Source organism: Lichenostomus cassidix, unplaced genomic scaffold, assembly GCF_008360975.1.
Source record: "Lichenostomus cassidix isolate B80296 unplaced genomic scaffold, HeHo_3.0 HiC_scaffold_33, whole genome shotgun sequence".
Classification (NCBI taxonomy): domain Eukaryota; kingdom Metazoa; phylum Chordata; class Aves; order Passeriformes; family Meliphagidae; genus Lichenostomus; species Lichenostomus cassidix.
In genome coordinates, this window is record NW_028147632.1 from 2,324,343 (window position 1) to 2,343,260 (window position 18,918).

General features: G+C 43.1%; 1 protein-coding gene across 1 annotated transcript in view; it reads left to right on the forward strand.

The window, feature by feature from the left end:
- Window positions 1–3,290: 3,290 nt before the first annotated feature.
- LOC146421465 (PHD finger protein 1-like) overlaps window positions 3,291–18,918 on the forward strand; it is a gene marked incomplete at its 5' end in the record, with an annotated part of 42,834 nt that continues 27,206 nt past the window's right edge. Inside the window, 4 exons of the mRNA XM_085047155.1 lie at window positions 3,291–3,384; window positions 4,971–5,066; window positions 7,124–7,212; window positions 13,142–13,290. Of these exons, the coding sequence (XP_084903281.1) occupies window positions 3,291–3,384; window positions 4,971–5,066; window positions 7,124–7,212; window positions 13,142–13,290 (428 nt within the window). The remainder of the gene's footprint in view (window positions 3,385–4,970; window positions 5,067–7,123; window positions 7,213–13,141; window positions 13,291–18,918) is intronic.

Here is an 18,918-nt window from a genome sequence, read left to right on the forward strand (position 1 = left end):
CTAAAGCCACCCCAAAATGGCCCCAAAACCACCCCAAAATGGCCCTAAAACAGCCCCAAAATGGCCCCAAAACCAGCCCGAAAACAGTCCAAAAACAGCCCCAAAACCAGCCCTAAAACCACCCCAAATCCACCCTGAAAATGGTCCTAAAACGACCCCAAAACAGCCCTAAAACCATCTCGAAAATGGCACAGAAACAACACTAAAATGGCACTAAAATGGCCCCAAAATTGCCCTAAAAGCACCCAAAACCGGCACTAAAATGGCCCTAAAAGCAGCCCAAAAGCACCCCGAAACTGCTGAGAAACCACCCTGAGAACGGGCCTACAGCAGCCCCAAAAATGGCCCTAAATTGGCCCCCAAATGCCCCCAAAACTGCCCTAAAACCACCCCGAAAATGGCCCCAAAACGGCCCCAAAACGGCTCAAAAACTACCCCAAAACAGCCCTGAAAATGGTCCTAAAACCACCCCAAAATGGTACTAAAACCAGCCCAAAACGGCCCTAAAACTGCCCCAAAACCAGCCCAAATCCACCCTGAAAACTGTCCTAAAACCACCCCAAAAATGGCCTGAAAATGGTCCCAAAACTGCCCTAAACCATCCCAAAAATGGCCCGAAAATGGTCCCAAAACTGCCCGAAAACCACCCCAAAATGGCCCTAAAATGGCATCAAAACCAACCCAAAACCACCCACAAAATGGCCCTAAAATGGTCCCAAAACTGTCCTAAACCACCCCAAAAATGGCCCAAAACAGCCCTAAAACCAACCTGAAAATGGCCCTAAAGCAGCCCCAAAACTGCCCAAATCCACCCCAAAACCAGTCCAAAAAAAGCCCTAAAGTGGCTGAGAATGGCCCTAAAACTGCCCTAAAACCACCCCCAGAATGGCCCTAAAAGGATCCCAAAATGGCCCTAAAAACCAGCCAAAAAATGGCCCCAAAACTGCCCAAAAATAGCCCCAAAACTGCCCTAAAACCACCCCCAGAATGGCCCTAAAATGGTCCCAAAATGGCCCTAAAAACACCCCGGAAATGGCACTAAAATGGTCCTAAAATGGTCCCAAAACCACCCCAAAACTGCCCTAAAACTGCCCTAAAATCACCCCCAAAATGGCCCCAAAACAGCCCAAAAATGGTCTAAAAATTAGCCCAAAAATTAGCCCAAAATAGCAAAAAAATCAGACTAAAAATAGCTCAACCCCACCCCCAAAGCAGCCCCAAAATAGCCCAAAACCCACCCAAAATAACCCAAAATAGCCCAAAAATCAGACCAAAACCAGCCCAAAACAGCCCCAAAATAATCCCAAAACAGCCCCAAAATAACCCCAAAAATAGCCCAAAAATCAGTACAAACCACCCCCAAACCTGCCCCAAAATAGCCCCAAAATAACCCAAAATAACCCAAAATAGCCCAAAAATCAGCCCAAAATAACCCCAAAAATAACCCCAAAACAGCCCAAAATAACCCAAAAGTAGCCCAAAACTGAGACCAAAAACAGCCAAAAAATCAGACCTGAAATAGCTCAAACCAGCCCTGAATGAGCCAAAAAAACCCCTAAAAAACATCCCCAAAATGGCCCTAAAATGGCCCAAAATCCTCCAAAATGAGCCCAAAAAATCCCTAAAAAAATCCCTAAAAACCATCCCCAAAACGGCCCTAAAACAGCCCAAAAATATCCCAAAATACCCCAAAATTCCCCCAAATCCCCCTGAATCCTCCCCCAAATCTATCCTAAATCACCCCAAGTCCCCCAAAATCCCCCAAAATCCCCTCAAAATCCCCTCAAAATCCCCCCAAATCCCCGAAAATTCCTAGAAATTCCCTCAAAATCCCCAAAGATTCTCCCCAAATCCCTTCAAATCCCTGAAAATTCCTCCAAAATACTCCAAAATCCCCAAAAATTCATGAAAATTCCCTCCAAAATCCCAGAAAATTCCCCCAAAAATTCCCAAAAATTCCCTCAAAATCCCCCAAATCCACCCCAACCCTTCCCAGACCCCCCAGTTCCCCCAAATTCCCCCAAATTCACCAAAATTCCCTCAAAATAAAAAAAAAAATCTGGAAATTCCCCCAAAATCCACAAAAGCTTCCCAAAATTCCCAAAAATTCTCTCCAAATCCCCAAAAATCCCGGAAAATTCCCCAAAATTCCCCCAAATTCCCTCAAAAATCCCAGAAAATTTAAAAAAATTCCCGAAAATTCCCCCAAAATCCCAAATCCACCCCAAATTCCCAAAATTTGTGGAAATTCCCCCAAAATCCCGAAAATTCCCCCAAATCCACAAAAGCTCCCCAAAAATCCCCAAAAATTGTCCCCAAATCCCCAAAAATTCCTCCAAAATCCCCAAAAATTCCTCCAAAATCCCCAAAAATTCCTCCAAAATCCCTGAAAATTCATGAAAATTCCTCCAAAATTCCCAAAAAATTCCCAAAAAATTCCCAAAAAATTCCCAAAAAATTCCCTCAAAAATCCCAGAAAATTCCCAGAAAATTCCCTAAAAGTTGCAAAAAATCCCTGAAAATTCCCTCAAAATCCCAGAAAATTCCCCAAAAATACTCCAAAAACTCCAAAATTCCCCCAAATTCCCCCCAAATTCCCCAAAATTCCCCCAAATTCCCCCAAAATCCCCAAAACCCCCAAAATTCCCCAAATTTCAAAACCCAAAATTCCCCAAAATCCCCAAAATTCCTCAAACCTCAGAAACCCCAAAATTCCCCCAAATTCTCCCAAAACACCCAAAATCCCCAAATTCAAAACCCCAAAAATTCCCCCAAATTCCCCCAAAATCCCCAAATCCCCCAAAATTCCCCAAATTCCCAAACCCCAAAATTCCCCAAAATCCCCAAAATTCCCCAAATTTCCAAACCCCAAAATTCCCCAAAATCCCCAAAACCCCAAATTCTCCCCAAAATCCCAAATCTCCCCAAAATTCAAAACCCCAAAATTCCCCCAAATTCCCCCAAAATCTCCCAAATTCCCCAAAAATCCCCAAAAATTCTCTCCAAAATCCCCAAAATTCTCCTCCAAATCCCCAAATATCCTGAAAATCCCCCAAAATTCCCCCAAATTCCCTCAAAATTCCCCAAAATTATTAAAAAATTGCCAAAATTCCCAAAAATCTCCCAAATCCCCCAAATTCCCCTAAATTCCCAAATTCTCCCCAAATCCCCCAAATTCCCCAAAAATTCCCTAAATTTCCCCAAAATTCCCAAAATCCCCCAAATTCCCTCAAAATCTCCCAAATCCACCCCAAATCCCCCAAAATCCCCAAAATTCCCCCAAATTCCCCAAATCCCCGCAGGTGGATGTGGCTCGCCGCGGCTGTTTGATCCAATTCGAGGACAACTCTCAGTTCTTCGTCCTCTGGAAGGACATCAGCCCGGGTGAGCCCATTGATCGGGTATTGATCCGTTATCGATTATCGATCGGGTATCGACTATCGATCGGGTATTGATCGGGTATCGGTTATCGATCGGGTATCGGTTATCGATCAGTTATTGGTTATTGATCGGTTATTGGTTATCAATCGGTTATCGGTTAGCTATCGGTTATTTATCAGTTATCGATCGGTTATTGGTTATCGATCGGTTATCTGTTGTGTATCGGTTATTGGTTATCTATCAGTTATTGTTTATCGATCGGTTATCGATCGGTTATCAGTTATCTATCGGTTATCAATCAGTTATTGATTATTGGTCGGTTATCGGTTGTCGATTGGTTATTGGTTATCAATCATTTATCGGTTAGCTATTGGTTATCCGTTGTGTATCGGTTATCGGTTATCTATCAGTTATCGTTTATCGATCGGTTATCGATCGGTTATCGGTTATCTATCGGTTATCGATCGGTTATTGATTATTGGTCGGTTTTTGGTTATCTATCGGTTATTGGTTATCTATCGGTTATTGGTTATTGATCGATTATCGTTTATCGATCGGTTATTGTTTATCGATTATCGGTTATCTATCAGTTATCAGTTATTGAGCAGTTATTGATCAGTTTCTGATCAGTTATCGGTTATCTATCGGTTATCGGTTATCGATCGATTATCGTTTATGGACCGGTTATCGGTTATTGAGCAGTTATTGATCAGTTATCTTTTATTGATCATGTTATCAGTTATTGATCAATTATCGGTTATTGATCGGCGATCTGTTATCGATCGGTTATCGATTATCGATCGGTTATTGATTATCGATCGGTTATCGTTTATCGATCGGTGATCGGTTATCGAGCAGTTATTGATTGGTTATTGAGCATTTATTGATTATCGATCGGTTATCGGTTATTGATCGGTTATCATTTATCAATCAGTTATCCATCAGTTATTGATTGGTTATCGGTTATCGATCAGTTATCGGTTATTGAGCAGTTATTGATCAGTTATCGATCGGTTATTGGTTATCAATCAGTTATTGATCGGCTGTGTGTCGCCCCCCAGCGGCCGTGCCGGGAACAGTTATTGATCGGTTATCGATCAGTTATCGGTTATTGGTCGGTTATCAGTTATTGAGTGGTTATTAATCAGTTATTGATTGGTTATCTATTGGTTATCGGTTATTGATTATCAATGGGCTGTGTGTCGCCCCGCAGCGGCCGTGCCGGGAACAGTTATTGATCAGTTATGGATTGATTATTGGTTATTGATCGGTGACCTGTGTCGCCCCACAGTGGCCGTGCTGGGTTATTGAGCAGTTATCGATCAGTTATTGATCAGTTATCGGTTATTTATTGGTTATTGATCGGTTGTCGGTTATCAGTTATCTATCGGTTATTGGTTATTGATTATCGATGGGCTGTGTGTCGCCCCCCAGCGGCCGTTCCAGAAACAGTTATTGATCAGTTATCGATCGGTTATCGGTTATTGATCGGTTATCGATCGGTTATCGGTTATTGATCGGTTATCGGTTATTGATCGGTTATCGGTTATCAGCGATCGGTTATCGATGGGTGCTGTGTCTCCCCGCAGCGGCGGTGCCGGGCGATGACGCGTGGTGCTGTGTGTGCTCCGGCAGCTCCTGCAGCCCTGAGGATGTGCTGGTGCGCTGCGGAAAGTGCCGGCACGGTGAGAAACGGCAGGGGGAAAAACGGGGGAAAATAGGGGAAAACGGGGAAAAACGGCGGGGAAAAAAATGGGGAAAAACCCCGAGGATGTGCTGGTGCGCTGCGGAAAGTGCCGGCATGGTGAGAAACGGGGAGGGAAAACAGGGATAAACCAGGGGAAAACGGGGAAAAACGGCAGGGAAAAACGGGGAAAAAATGGGGGAAAAACCCTGAGGATGTGCTGGTGCGCTGCGGAAAGTGCCGGCACGGTGAGAAATGGCAGGGGGGAAAATGGGGAAAAAACAGGGAAAACTGCCGGGAAAACTGCGGGGAAATGGGGAAAAAATGGGGGGAAAATGGGAAAAACAGGGAAAACGGGGAAAAAAACGGGGAAAAATGGCGGGGAAATAGGGGAAAAAAAGGGAAAACCAGGAAAAACATGGAAAAAATGGGAAAAACAGTGGGAAAATGGGAAAAATGGGAAAAAAATGGGGAAAGCGGCGGGGAAATGGGGGAAAACAGCAGGATTTACTGGGAAAAATGGGAAAAAACAGCGGGAAGAATGGGAAAAACCACGGGAAAAAACGGGAAAAAATGTGGGGAAAAAAACATGGAAAAAACCAGGAAAAACCACGGGAAAACAGGAAAAATGGGAAGAACGGTGGGAAAAATGGGAAAACTGTGGAAAAATGGGGGGAAATGGGAAAACAGTGGGAAAACGGGGAAAAAATGGGAAAAATGGTGGGAAAACAGGAAAAATGGCTGCAAAACGGGAAAAATGGGGAAAACTGCGGGGAAATAGGGAAAAAAGGGAAAAACGGGAAAAACGGGGAAAAAACCGGGAAAAACGGCAGGAAACAGGAAAAGCTGGAAAAACAGCGGGAAATTGGGAAAAATGGGGGAAAAAATGGGAAAAAATGGGGAAAATGGTGGGAAAATGGGAAAAACAGCGGGAAAACGGGATAAATGGCAGAAAAACGGGGAAAAACGGGAAAATCGGTGGGGAAACGGGAAAAACAGGAAAAACGTCAGGAATTACTAGGAAAAACGGTGGGAAAATGGGAAAAACCACAGGAAAATGGGAAAAATTGTGGGAATTACTGGGAAAAACGGCGGGAAAACAGGAAAAATGGCAGAAAAATGTCAGGAAAATGAGGAAAAAACAGGAAAAATGTTGGGAATTACTGGGAAAATGGGGGAAATGTGGAAAACGAGGGAAAAATGAGGAATTCCCAGGAAACGGTGGGAAAATGGGAAAAACGGGAAGGGAATGGGGGGCAGGGAGGGATTCCTGGAAAAATGGTGGGAAGTGGGAAAACCAGGGAGGAAAATGTGGGAAAAGTGAGGAATTCCTGTGAAAATTGCCGTGAAAATTCCCAAAATTTCCAGGGAAACGGGGGAAATGGGAAAGGGAGAGGGAAAGGTGTGAAATTTGCAGAATTCCCATGAAAATTTCCATTAGAATTCCCAAAATTCCCAATGAAATTGGGGGAAATGGGAACGGGGGTGGGAAAAGTGGGGGGAAAGTGGGAAATTCCCGAAAAAAAAAGGGAAAATGGGAAAAATGGGGGAAAAATGGGAATAAGGGTGGGGGAGGTGGGAAAAATGGGAATTTAGGGGGAAAAGTGGGAAAAATGGGTGGAAAATTGGGAAAAATTGGGGAGGATTGGGAAAAACGTGAGTGGGGTGGGAAAATCCCCTCAAAAATGGGGGAAAATGGGGAAAAAATGGGGAAAAAATGGGATTTAGATGGGAAATTGGGGAAAAAAGGGATTTAGATGGGAAAATGGGGAAAAAATGGGATTCAGATGGGAAAATGGGGGAAAAAAAAGGGATTTAGATGGGAAAATGGGGAAAAAATGGATTTGGATGGGAAAAGGGGAACGGGATGGGAAAATGAGGGAAATTTGGGGAGAAAAAAACGGGAAAAAGCTGGAAAAACGGGATGGAAAACGGAGGAAAAAAGCAAATTTCCACCAAAAATCCACCAAAAAACTCGGGAAAAGGGCTGGGAAGGAGCGCTGGGTTTCCCAAATTGCTGGAAAATCCCGGAAAATCCCGGAATTCCCGTTTTGCCAGCGTACCACCAGCGCTGCCACGTCCCTCCCCCGCCGGGCGGAGCCGCGCCATGGAGCTGCCGCCGCTGCGTCTTCGCCGTGGCCACCAAGGTGAGCCCAGAATTCCCAAAAATTCCCAAAAAATTCCCAAAATTCCAGCCGGGAAATCTCCCGCCGGGGAGTTGGAGCTGCTAAATACAAGGTTTTGGCCCCAAATTTGGGGTTTGGGAGGAGAAATGGAAATTTTTGGGGCTGAAATTCCCAATTTGGGGCAAAAATTCCCATTTTGGGGTGAAAATTCCCAATTTTTGGGGTTCGATCCCAGTTTTTGGGGTTTGATCTCAGTTTTTGGGGTCCAAACGCTCCAGTTTTGGGGTGGAAATCTCATCTTTTTAGCCCAAAACTCACAATTTTTGGGGTCCGAACTCTAAATTTTGTACCGAAAATTCCCAATTTTTTGGGGTCCAAACTCCACATTTTGGGCCAAAAATTCCCAATTTTTCGAGATCCAAACCCCCAGTTTTGGGGTTGAAATATCTTTTTTTTTCTAAAAAAAATTCCCAGTTTTTAGGGTCCAAACTCCAAATTTTGGGCCAAAAATTCCCAAGTTTTGAGGTCCAAACCCTCCGATTTCGGGGTCCCAATCCCATTTTTTTGGGGTCCAAACTCCAAATTTTGGGCTCCAACCCCCATTTTTTTGGGATCAAAATTCCATTTTTGGGGTTCCTCCATCCCCAGCATTTTTCCTCCTGTTTCCCCATAAATTCCCATCAATCCCTGGCCTTTTCCTGCTGTTTTCCTGATATTTTTCCATGTTTTTCCCGCCATTTTCCCCATTAATCCCCAGATTTTTCCTGCCGTTTTTCCCACTATTTTCCCTGTTTTTCCCTGTTTTTCCTGTGGCATTTTTCCCAATGTTTTCCCCCACAAATTCCCATTTTCCTGGGAATTTTTCCCAATGTTTTCCCGCCATTTTCCCGCTGATCCTGGGTCTTTTTCCTGCCGTTTTTCCCACTGTTTTCCCCCAGAAATTCCCATTTTCCCGGGAATTTTTTCCAGTATTTTCCTGCCATTTTTCCCACTGTTTTTCCCGCCAATCCCAGCTTTTTCCTGCTGTTTTTCCTGTGGTTTTCCCCGCTGATTCCTGCTGTTTTTCCCACTGTTTTTCCCAGTTTTTCCCCCAGTTTTTCCCCATGAATTCCCATCAATCTCTGCAGCTTTTCCTGCTGATCCCTCCTCTTCCTCCTGCTGGTTTTCCTGCTGGTTTTCCCCATAAATTCCCATTTTTCCCCATAAAACCCCATTTTTCCCATTTTTAACCAATTTTTCCAGTTTTTTTCCCAATCCAGAGGGGCGGAGCTCTCCTGTTTTCCCTATAATTCCCATCAATCCCATAAATTCCCATTTTCCCCGTTTTTAACCAATTTTTCCCATTTTTGCCCCATTCCAGTGGGGCGGAGCTCTGTGCTGGGGGCTGTTTTTCCCGTTTTTTCCCATTTTTAACCAATTTTTCCCATTTTTAACTAATTTCCCATATTTTTCCCCCATTTCCAGCGGGGCGAGGCTCTCTGCCAAGGGCTGTTTTTCCCGTTTATTCCCATTTTTCCCCGTTTTCCCCCCATTTTTAACCAATTTTTCCCGTTTTTTCCCCATTCCAGCAGGGCGGGGCTCTCCTGTTTCCCCCATAAATCCCATAAATTCCCATAAATCCCATTTTTAACCAATTTCCCCCATTTTTCCCCATTTTCCCAGCGAGGTGGAGCTCTCCAGCGGGGACTGTTTTCCCCATAAATCCCATAAATTCCCATAAATCCCATTTTCCCCATTTTTAACCAATTTCCCCTGTTTTTCCCCCATTTTTTTCCCAGCGAGGAGGAGCTCTCCACTGAGGGCTGTTTTTCCCATTTTTTCCCATTTTCCCCATTTTTAACCAATTTCCCATTTTTCCCCCAATCCAGCAGGGCAGGGCTCTCCTGTTTTCTCCATAAGTCCCATAAATTCCCATCAATCCCATAAATTCCCATTTTTAACCAATTTTTCCCATTTTTGCCCCATTCCAGCGGGGCGGAGCTCTCCGCCGGAAACTGTTTTTCCTGTTTTTTCCCATTTTTCACCAATTTCCCGTGTTTTTCCCCGTTCCAGCAGGGTGGAGCTCTCCTGTTTTCCCCATAAATCCCATAAATTCCTGTTTTTCACCATTTTTTCCCCCATTTCCAGCAGGGCGAGGCTCTCTGCCGGGGGCTGTTTTTCCTATTTATTCCCATTTTTTCCTGTTTTTTCCCTTTTTTTCCCGTTTTTACCTGTTTTTTTCCCATTTTTAACCAATTTTCCCATTTTTCCCATAAATTCCAGCAGGGCAGAGCTCTCCTGTTTTCCCCAGAAATCCCATAAATTCCCGATTTAACCAATTTCTCTTGGTTTTCCCCCATTTTTCCCAGTGGGGCAGGGCTCTCCTGTTTTCCCCCTAAATCCCATAAATTCCCATTTTTAACCAATTTCCTATATTTTTTCCCCAGTCCAGCAAGGTGGAGCTCTCCAGCAGGGGCTGGTTTTCCCGTTTTTCCCTGTTTTTTCCCCATTTTCCCATTTTTAACCATTTTTCCCCATTTTCCCAGCGAGGCGGTGCTCTCTGGCGGGGGCTGCTTCCCCCATAAATCCCATAAATTCCCATTTTCCCCATTTTTAACCAATTTCCCATATTTTCCCCCCATTTCCAGCGAGGAGGAGCTCTCCGGCAGGGACTGTTTTTCCCTTTTTTCCCCCTTTTTTCCCTGTTTTTCACCAATTTTTCCCGTTTTTAACCAATTTTCCCCATTTCCAGCAGGGCAGAGCTCTCCTGTTTTCCCTGTAATTCCCATAAATCCCATAAATCCCATAAATTCCCATTTTTAACCAATTTCCCCCATTTTTCCCCATTTTCCCAGCGGGGTGGAGCTCTCTGGCAGGGACTGGTTTTCCCATTTTCCCCATTTTTAACCAATTTTTCCCATTTTTTCCCCAATCCAGCAGGGCAGAGCTCTCCTGTTTTCTCCATAAATCCCATAAATTCCCACAAATCCCATAAATTCCCATTTTTAACCAATTTCCCATATTTTTTCCCCATTCCAGAGGGGCGGAGCTCTCCTGTTTTTCCCCATAAATTCCCATTTTTCCCATTTTTAACCAATTTTCCCCATTTTCCCCCATTTCCCCAGCGGGGTGGAGCTCTCCTGTTTTTCCTGTAATTCCCATAAATCCCATAAATTCCCATTTTTAACCAATTTCTCCCATTTTTCCCCATTCCAGCGGGGCGGGGCTCTCCTGTTTCCCCCATAAATTCCTGTTTTCCCCATTTTTAACCAATTTTTCCCGTTTTTCCCCCATTTTCCCAGCCGGGCAGGGCTCTCCGGCAGGGGCTGTTTTTCCCATTTTTTCCCATTTTCCCCATTTTTAACCAATTTTCCCGTTTTTTCCCCAATCCAGCAGGGCAGAGCTCTCCTGTTTTCCCCATAAATCCCATTTTTCCCATTTTTAATCAAATTTTCCCATTTTTTCCCCATTCCAGCGGGGCAGAGCTCTCCTGTTTCCCCCATATATTCCTGTTTTCCCCATTTTTAACCAATTTTTCCCGTTTTTCCCCATTTTCCCAGCAGGGCGGGGCTCTCCAGCAGGGACTGTTTTTCCCTTTTTCCCCCATTTTTCCCTGTTTTTCACCAATTTTTCCCGTTTTTAACCAATTTTCCCCATTTCCAGCGGGGAGGAGCTCTCCTGTTTTCCCCAGAAATCCCATAAATTCCCATTTTTAACCAATTTCCCCCGTTTTTCCCCCATTTTTCCCAGCGGGGTGGAGCTCTCCGGCGGGGGCTGGTTTTCCCCATAAATCCCATAAATCCCATTTTCCCCATTTTTAACCAATTTTCCCCATTTTTCCCCATTTTCAGCAGGGAGGAGCTCTCCGGCAGGGGCTGTTTTTCCCATTTTTCCTATTTTCCCCATTTTTAACCAAATTCCCATATTTTTCCCCCATTTTCCCAGCGAGGAGGAGCTCTCCGGCAGGGGCTGTTTTTCCCCATAAATCCCAATTTCCCATTTTTAACCAATTTCCCCCATTTTTCCCCATTTCCAGCGAGGCGGGGCTCTCCAGCAGGGGCTGGTTTTCTCTATAAATCCCATATTCCCATTTTTAATCAATTTCCCCCATTTTTCCCCATTTTCCCAGCGAGGAGGAGCTCTCCGGCAGGGGCTGGTTTTCCCTTTTTATCCCCTTTTTTTTCGCATTTTTCCCATTTTTAACCAATCTTCCCCATTTCCAGCGGGGCGGAGCTCTCCTGTTTCCCCCATAAATCCCATAAATTCCCGATTTAACCAATTTCCCCTGTTTTTCCCCATTTTTCCCAGCGAGGAGGAGCTCTCCGGCAGGGGCTGGTTTTCCCGTTTTTCCCCGTTTTTTCCCAATTTTCCCATTTTTAACCATTTTTCTCCATTTTTCCCAGCGAGGAGGAGCTCTCCGGCGGGGGCTGTTTCCCCCATAAATTCCCATAAATCCCATTTTTAACCAAATTCCCATATTTTTCCCCCATTTTCAGCGGGGAGGAGCTCTCCGGCGGGGGCTGTTTTTCTCTATAAATCCCATTTTCCCCATTTTTAACCAATTTCCCCTGTTTTTCCCCCATTTTCAGCGAGGAGGAGCTCTCCAGCAGGGGCTGGTTTTCTCTATAAATCCCATTTTCCCATTTTTAATCAATTTCCCCCATTTTTCCCAGCGAGGAGGAGCTCTCCGGCGGGGGCTGGTTTTCCCCATAAATCCCATAAATCCCATAAATCCCATTTTTCCCATTTTTAACCATTTTTTCCCCATTTTTCCCAGCGAGGAGGAGCTCTCCGGCGGGGGCTGCTTCCCCCATAAATCCCATAAATCCCATTTTTCCCATTTTTCACCAATTTCCCCTGTTTTTCCCCATTTTCCCAGCGGGGAGGAGCTCTCCGGCAGGGGCTGTTTTTCTCTATAAATCCCATTTTCCCCATTTTTAACCAAATTCCCATATTTTTTCCCCATTTTTCCCAGCGGGGAGGAGCTCTCCAGCAGGGGCTGTTTTTCCCGTTTTTCCCTTTTTTTTTCGCATTTTTCCCATTTTTAACCAATCTTCCCCATTTCCAGCGGGGCGGGGCTCTCCTGTTTCCCCCATAAATTCCATAAATTCCCATTTTTAACCAATTTCCCATATTTTTTCCCCATTTTCAGCGGGGAGGAGCTCTCCAGCGGGGGCTGTTTTTCCCCATAAATCCCATTTTTGACCAAATTCCCATATTTTTCCCCATTTTCAGTGAGGAGGAGCTCTCCAGCAGGGGCTGGTTTTCTCTATAAATCCCATTTTTCCCATTTTTAACCAATTTCCCCTGTTTTTCCCCCATTTTCCCAGCGAGGAGGAGCTCTCTGGCGGGGGCTGGTTTTCCCTTTTTATCACCTTTTTTTTTCGCATTTTTCCCATTTTTAACCAATTTTCCCCATTTCCAGCGGGGCGGGGCTCTCCTGTTTCCCCCATAAATTCCCGATTTAACCAATTTCCCATATTTTTCCCCCATTTTCAGCGGGGAGGAGCTCTCCAGCAGGGGCTGTTTTTCTCTATAAATCCCATTTTTAACCAATTTCCCCTGTTTTTCCCCATTTTCAGCGGGGAGGAGCTCTCCAGCAGGGGCTGTTTTTCCTGTTTTTTTCCCATTTTCCCATTTTTAACCAATTTCCCCTGTTTTTCCCCCATTTTCAGCGGGGAGGAGCTCTCCGGCAGGGGCTGCTTCCCCCATAAATCCCATTTTTCCCATTTTTAACCAATTTCCCCTGTTTTTCCCCATTTCCCCAGCGGGGAGGAGCTCTCCGGCGGGGGCTGCTTCCCCCATAAATCCCATAAATTCCCATTTTCCCATTTTTAACCAATTTCCCCCGTTTTTCCCCATTTCCCCAGCGGGGAGGAGCTCTCCGGCGGGGGCTGCTTCCCCCATAAATCCCATAAATTCCCATTTTCCCATTTTTAACCAATTTCCCCCGTTTTTCCCCCATTTTCAGCGGGGAGGAGCTCTCCGGCGCGGCCCGCAGGCTCGGGCGATGCTGCGGATGAAATCCGTTCTGCCCTACGCTCTGTCCAAGCTGGACTGGGACCCTCCTCACCTGCACAACCTGCAGCACTGCTACTGCTACTGCGGGGGGCCGGGACAGTGAGTAGCCAAAAATCCAAAATTCCCAAAAATTCCCAAAAAAATCCCGAAAAAATCCGGTGAAAAATGACCCAAAAATGGCTAAAAACGGCTCAGAAATGGCTGAAAATGACCCCAAATCAGGGATTCTCTCCTCACCTGCACAACCTGCAGCACTGCTACTGCTACTGCGGGGGGCCGGGACAGTGAGTAAAATCCTAAAAAATCCCGAAATTCCAAAAAAAATCCTGAAATTCCCAAAAAAATCCCATCAAAAATGGCCCCAAAATGGCCAAAAACGGCTCAGAAATGGCCAAAAATGACCCCAAATCAGGGATTCTCTCCTCACCTGCACAACCTGCTGCTGCTACTGCGGGGGGCTGGGACAGTGAGTATCCCAAAAATCCTGAAATTCCCAAAAAAATCCCAAAATTCCCAAAAAATCCTGAAAAAATCCGGTGAAAAATGACCCAAAAATGGCTAAAAATGGCCTAGAAATGGCCAAAAGTGACCCCAAAACTGTGATCTCCTCACCTGCACAACCTGCAGCACTGCTACTGCTACTGTGGGGGGCCGGGACAGTGAGTATCCAAAAATCCCAAAATTCCTAAAAAAATCCCAAAATTCCCAAAAAATCCCAAAAAAAATCCCATCAAAAATGGCCCAAAAATGGCCAAAAACGGCTCAGAAATGGCCAAAAATGACCCCAAAACTGTGATCTCCTCACCTGCACAACCTGCAGCACTGCTGCTGCTACTGTGGGGGACCTGGGCAGTGAGTATCCAAAAAAATCCTTAAATTCCCAAAAAATCCCAAAATTCACAAAAAATCCCGAAAAAATCTGGTGAAAAATGACCCAGAAATGGCTAAAAATGGCCTAGAAATGGCCAAAAATGACCCCAAAACGGTGATCTCCTCACCTGCACAACCTGCAGCACTGCTGCTGCTACTGCGGGGACCTGGGCAGTGAGTAAAATCCTAAAAAATCCCAAAATCCATGGAATTCCCAAAAAAATCCTGAAAAAATCCAGTGAAAAATGCCCCAAAAATGGCTAAAAGTGGCCCAGAAATGGCCAAAAATGAGCCCAAAACAGAGATTCTCTCCTCACCTGCACAACCTGCTGCTGCTACTGTGGGGGACCTGGGCAGTGAGTATCCATGGAAAATTCCAGAAATTCCCAAAATCCATGGAATTCCAGAAAAAATCCCGAGAAAATCTGGTGAAAAATGACCCAAAAATGGCCAAAAACTGCCCAGAAACACCAAAAATGACCCCAAACTGTGATCTCCTCCCCTGCGGGGAGCTGGGCAGTGAGGATCCCATGGAAAATTCCAGAAATTCCAAAAAAAATCCCAAAATTCCTGAAAAAATCCCAAAATGCCCAGAATTCCTGAAAAAATCCAGTGAAAAATGGGTGAAAAATGGGTGAAAAATAGCCCTAAAACCCCAAAAATGGCCCCAAAAAAGCCCTGAAAGCACCAAATCCCCCAAAAAATCCCCCAAATTCCCAAAAATTCCCGAATTCCCAAATTCCGTTCCCAGCTGGAACCCAAAGATGCTCCCAGTGGGTCCCAAAAATACCCTAAAATCAGAATAAATCTTCCAAAAATCCCTAAAACACCCCAAAATCACCTCCTATTCCCTCCAAAAATTCCCAAAAAATTCCAAAAAATTCCAAAAATTCCCAAAAACCCCAAATTCCCAAAATTCCGTTCCCAGCTGGAACCCAAAGGTGCTCCCAGTGCTCCCAGTGGGTCCCAAAAATCCCCTAAAATAAAAAAAAAAATCCCCCTAAAATCCTCAAAAAAACCCAAAAATTCCCCAAAAAATCCCCAAAAATGCCAAAAAAATTCCGAAAAATTCTGAAAAATCCCAAAAAATTCCCTATTTCCCAAAATTCCCAGATTTCCTTTCCCAGCTGGAACCTGAAGATGCTGCAGTGCTCACAGTGCTCCCTCCAAAATAGCAAAAAAATCCAAAAAACCGCAAAAAAATTTTTAAAAAATTCCAAAAAAAATCCCCAAAAATCCCCAAAAAATCCCCAAAAAATCCCAAAAATCCCAAAAATCCGCCAAATCCCCAAAATTCCATTTTCAGCTGGAACCTGAAGATGCTGCAGTGCTGGCAGTGCTCCTTCCAAAATAACAAAAAAATAGCAAAAAATAGCAAAAAATAGCAAAAAAATTCCAAAAAAATCCCAAAAAATCCCCAAAAAATCCCAAAAATTCCCAAAAAATTCCCCAAATCCCAAATCCCCAAATTCCCATTCCAGCTGGAACCTGAAGATGCTGCAGTGCTCGCAGTTCTCCCTGCAAAATAACAAAAAAATTCCAAAAAAAATTCCAAAAAATTAAAAAAAAATCCCAAAAAATCCCCAAAAATTCCCAAAAATCCCCAAAAATCCCAAAAATCCCCAAATTCCCGTTCCAGCTGGAACCTGAAGATGCTGCAATGCCGGCAGTGCTCCTCCAAAATAACAAAAAAAAGCAAAAAAATAGCAAAAAATAGCAAAAAATAGCAAAAAAATTCCAAAAAAATTCCAAAAAAATCCCCAAAAAATCCCCAAAAAATCCTAAAAATTCCCCAAAATCCCAAAAATCCCCAAAATTCCATTTCCAGCTGGAACCTGAAGATGCTGCAGTGCTCACAGTTCTCCCTCCAAAATAACAAAAAATTTCCAAAAAAATTGCAAAAAATTAAAAAAAAAATCCCAAAAAATTCCCCAAAAAATCCCAAAAAATCCCCCAAAAATCCCCAAATTCCCAAATTCCCATTCCAGCTGGAACCTGAAGATGCTGCAGTGCTGGCAGTTCTCCCTCAAAATAACAAAAAAATTCAAAAAATTCAAAAAATTTTTTAAAAAATCCAAAAAAGTCCCAAAAAAATCCCCAAAAATTTTTTAAAAAATCCAAAAATTCCTCAAATCCCCAAAATCCCCAAATTTCCCTTTCCCAGCTGGAACCTGAAGATGCTGCAGTGCTCACAGTTCTCTCTCCAAAGCAACAAAAAAATAACAAAAAATTCAAAAGAAATTCCAAAAAATTACCCAAACATCCCCCAAAAATTCCCCAAAAATCCCCAAAAATCCCAAAAAAATTCCCAAAAAATTCCCAAATTCCCAAATTCCCATTCCAGCTGCAACCTGAAGATGCTACAGTGCTGGCAGTGCTCCTTCCAAAATAACAAAAAAAAGCAAAAAAATAGCCAAAAAATAGCAAAAAATAGCAAAAAATAGCAAAAAAATTCCAAAAAAATCCCAAAAAATCCCCAAAAAATCCCAAAAATCCCAAAAATCCCCAAATTTCCTTTCCCAGCTGGAACCTGAAGATGCTGCAGTGCCGGCAATGCTCGCAGTTCTCCCTCCAAAATAACAAAAAAACTCAAAAAAATTTCTAAAAAATTCCAAAAAAAATCCCCAAACATCCCCCAAAAATTCCCAAAAAATTCCCAAATCCCCAAATTCCCATTCCAGGTGGAACCTGAAGATGCTACAGTGCTGGCAGTGCTCCCTCCAAAATAACAAAAAAATAGCAAAAAAATAGCCAAAAAATAGCAAAAAATAGCAAAAAATACCAAAAAAATTCCAAAAAAATCCCAAAAATCCCCCAAAATTCCCCAAAATTCCCAAAATCCCAAATCCCCAAATTCCCAAATTCCCATTCCAGGTGGAACCTGAAGATGCTGCAGTGCCGGCAGTGCTCCCTCCAAAATAACAAAAAAAATCCAAAAAAATTCAAAAAAATTCCAAAAAAATTCCCAAAAAATTCCCCAAAAAATCCCAAAAATTCCAAAAAATTCCCAAAATCCTCCAAATCCCCAAATTCCCATTCCAGCTGGAACCTGAAGATGCTGCAGTGCTCACAGTGCTCACAGTTCTCCCTCCAAAATAACAAAAAAATTCCCAAAAAATTCCAAAAAATTTAAAAAAAATTCCAAAAAATTCTTAAAAATTCTGAAAAAATTCTCAAAAATTCCCCAAAAAATCCCCCAAAAATCCCCCAAAAATTCCCAAATCCCTTTCCCAGCTGGAACCTGAAGATGCTGCAGTGCTCGCAGTTCTCCCTCCAAAGCAACAAAACAATTCCAAAAAAATCTCAAAAAATTTAAAAAAAATCCAAAAAAACCCCCCAAAAATTCCCAAAAAATTCCCCAAAATTCCCCAAAATTCCCCAAAATCCCAAATCCCCAAATTCCCATTCCAGCTGGAACCTGAAGATGCTGCAGTGCCGGCAATGCTCGCAGTTCTCCCTCCAAAATAACAAAAAAACTCAAAAAAATTTCTAAAAAATCAAAAAAAAATCCCAAAAAATTCCAAAAAAATTCCCAAAAATTCCCCAAAAATTCCCAAAAATTCCCCAAATCCCAAATCCCCAAATTCCCGTTCCAGCTGGAACCTGAAGATGCTGCAGTGCTGGCAGTGCTCCTTCCAAAATAACAAAAAAATTCAAAAAAACGCAAAAAAATTTTTAAAAAATTCCCAAAAAAATCCCCCAAAATCCCCAAAAATTCCCCAAAAATTCCCAAAAATCCCCAAATTCCCAAATTTCCCCATTGCAGCTGGAACCTGAAGATGCTGCAGTGCCGGCAGTGCTCCCAGCAAAATAACCAAAAAATAGCAAAAAAATGCAAAAAAATTTTCAAAAAAATCCCGAAAAAATTGATCCCCAAAAATTCCCTATTTCCCAAAATTCCCAAATTCCCTTTCCCAGTTGGAACTTGAGGTGTGCAGTGTCAGTGTCACAGTTCTCCCTCCAAAGCAACAAAAAATAACAAAAAATTCCAAAAAAATTCTAAAAAAATTCCAAAAAATCCCCAAAAATTCCCAAAATCCCCAAAAAATTCAAAAAAATCCCCAAAAATCACAAAATCCCAAAATCCAAATCCTTTCCCAGCTGGAACGTGAAGATGCTGCAGTGCTGGCAGTGCTCGCAGTTCTCCCTCCAAAATAACAAAAAAATTCCAAAAAAATTGCAATAAATTCCAAAAAAAATCCCCAAAAAATCCTCAAAAAATCCCAAAAAATCCCCCAAAATTCCCAAAATTTCCCAAATCCCCCAAATCCCCAAATTCCCAAATTTCCCTTTCCCAGCTGGAACCTGAAGATGCTGCAGTGCTCGCAGTGCTCCTCCAAAATAACAAAAAAATAGTAAAAAAATGCCCAAAAAATTTAAAAAAAAATCCAAAAAAATTCCAAAAAAATCCCCAAAAAATCCCAAAAAATCCCCCAAAAATTCCCAAAAAATCCCAAAAAATCCCAAATCCCCAAAAATTCCCGTTCCAGCTGGAACCTGAAGATGCTGCAGTGCTGGCAGTGCTCCTTCCAAAGGAACAAAAAAATTCCAAAAAAATTCAAAAAACTCCCAAAAAATCCCAAAAAATCCTCAAAAAATCCCCAAAAATTCCCAAAAAATTCCCAAAATCCCAAATCCCCAAATTCCCATTCCAGCTGCAACCTGAAGATGCTACAGTGCTGGCAGTGCTCCTCCAAAATAACAAAAAAATAGCAAAAAAATAGCCAAAAAATTGCAAAAAATTCCAAAAAAATGCCAAAAAAAATCCCAAAAATCCCCCAAATCCCCAAATTCCCAAATTTCCTTTCCCAGCTGGAACCTGAAGATGCTGCAGTGCCGGCAGAGCTCCTCCAAAAC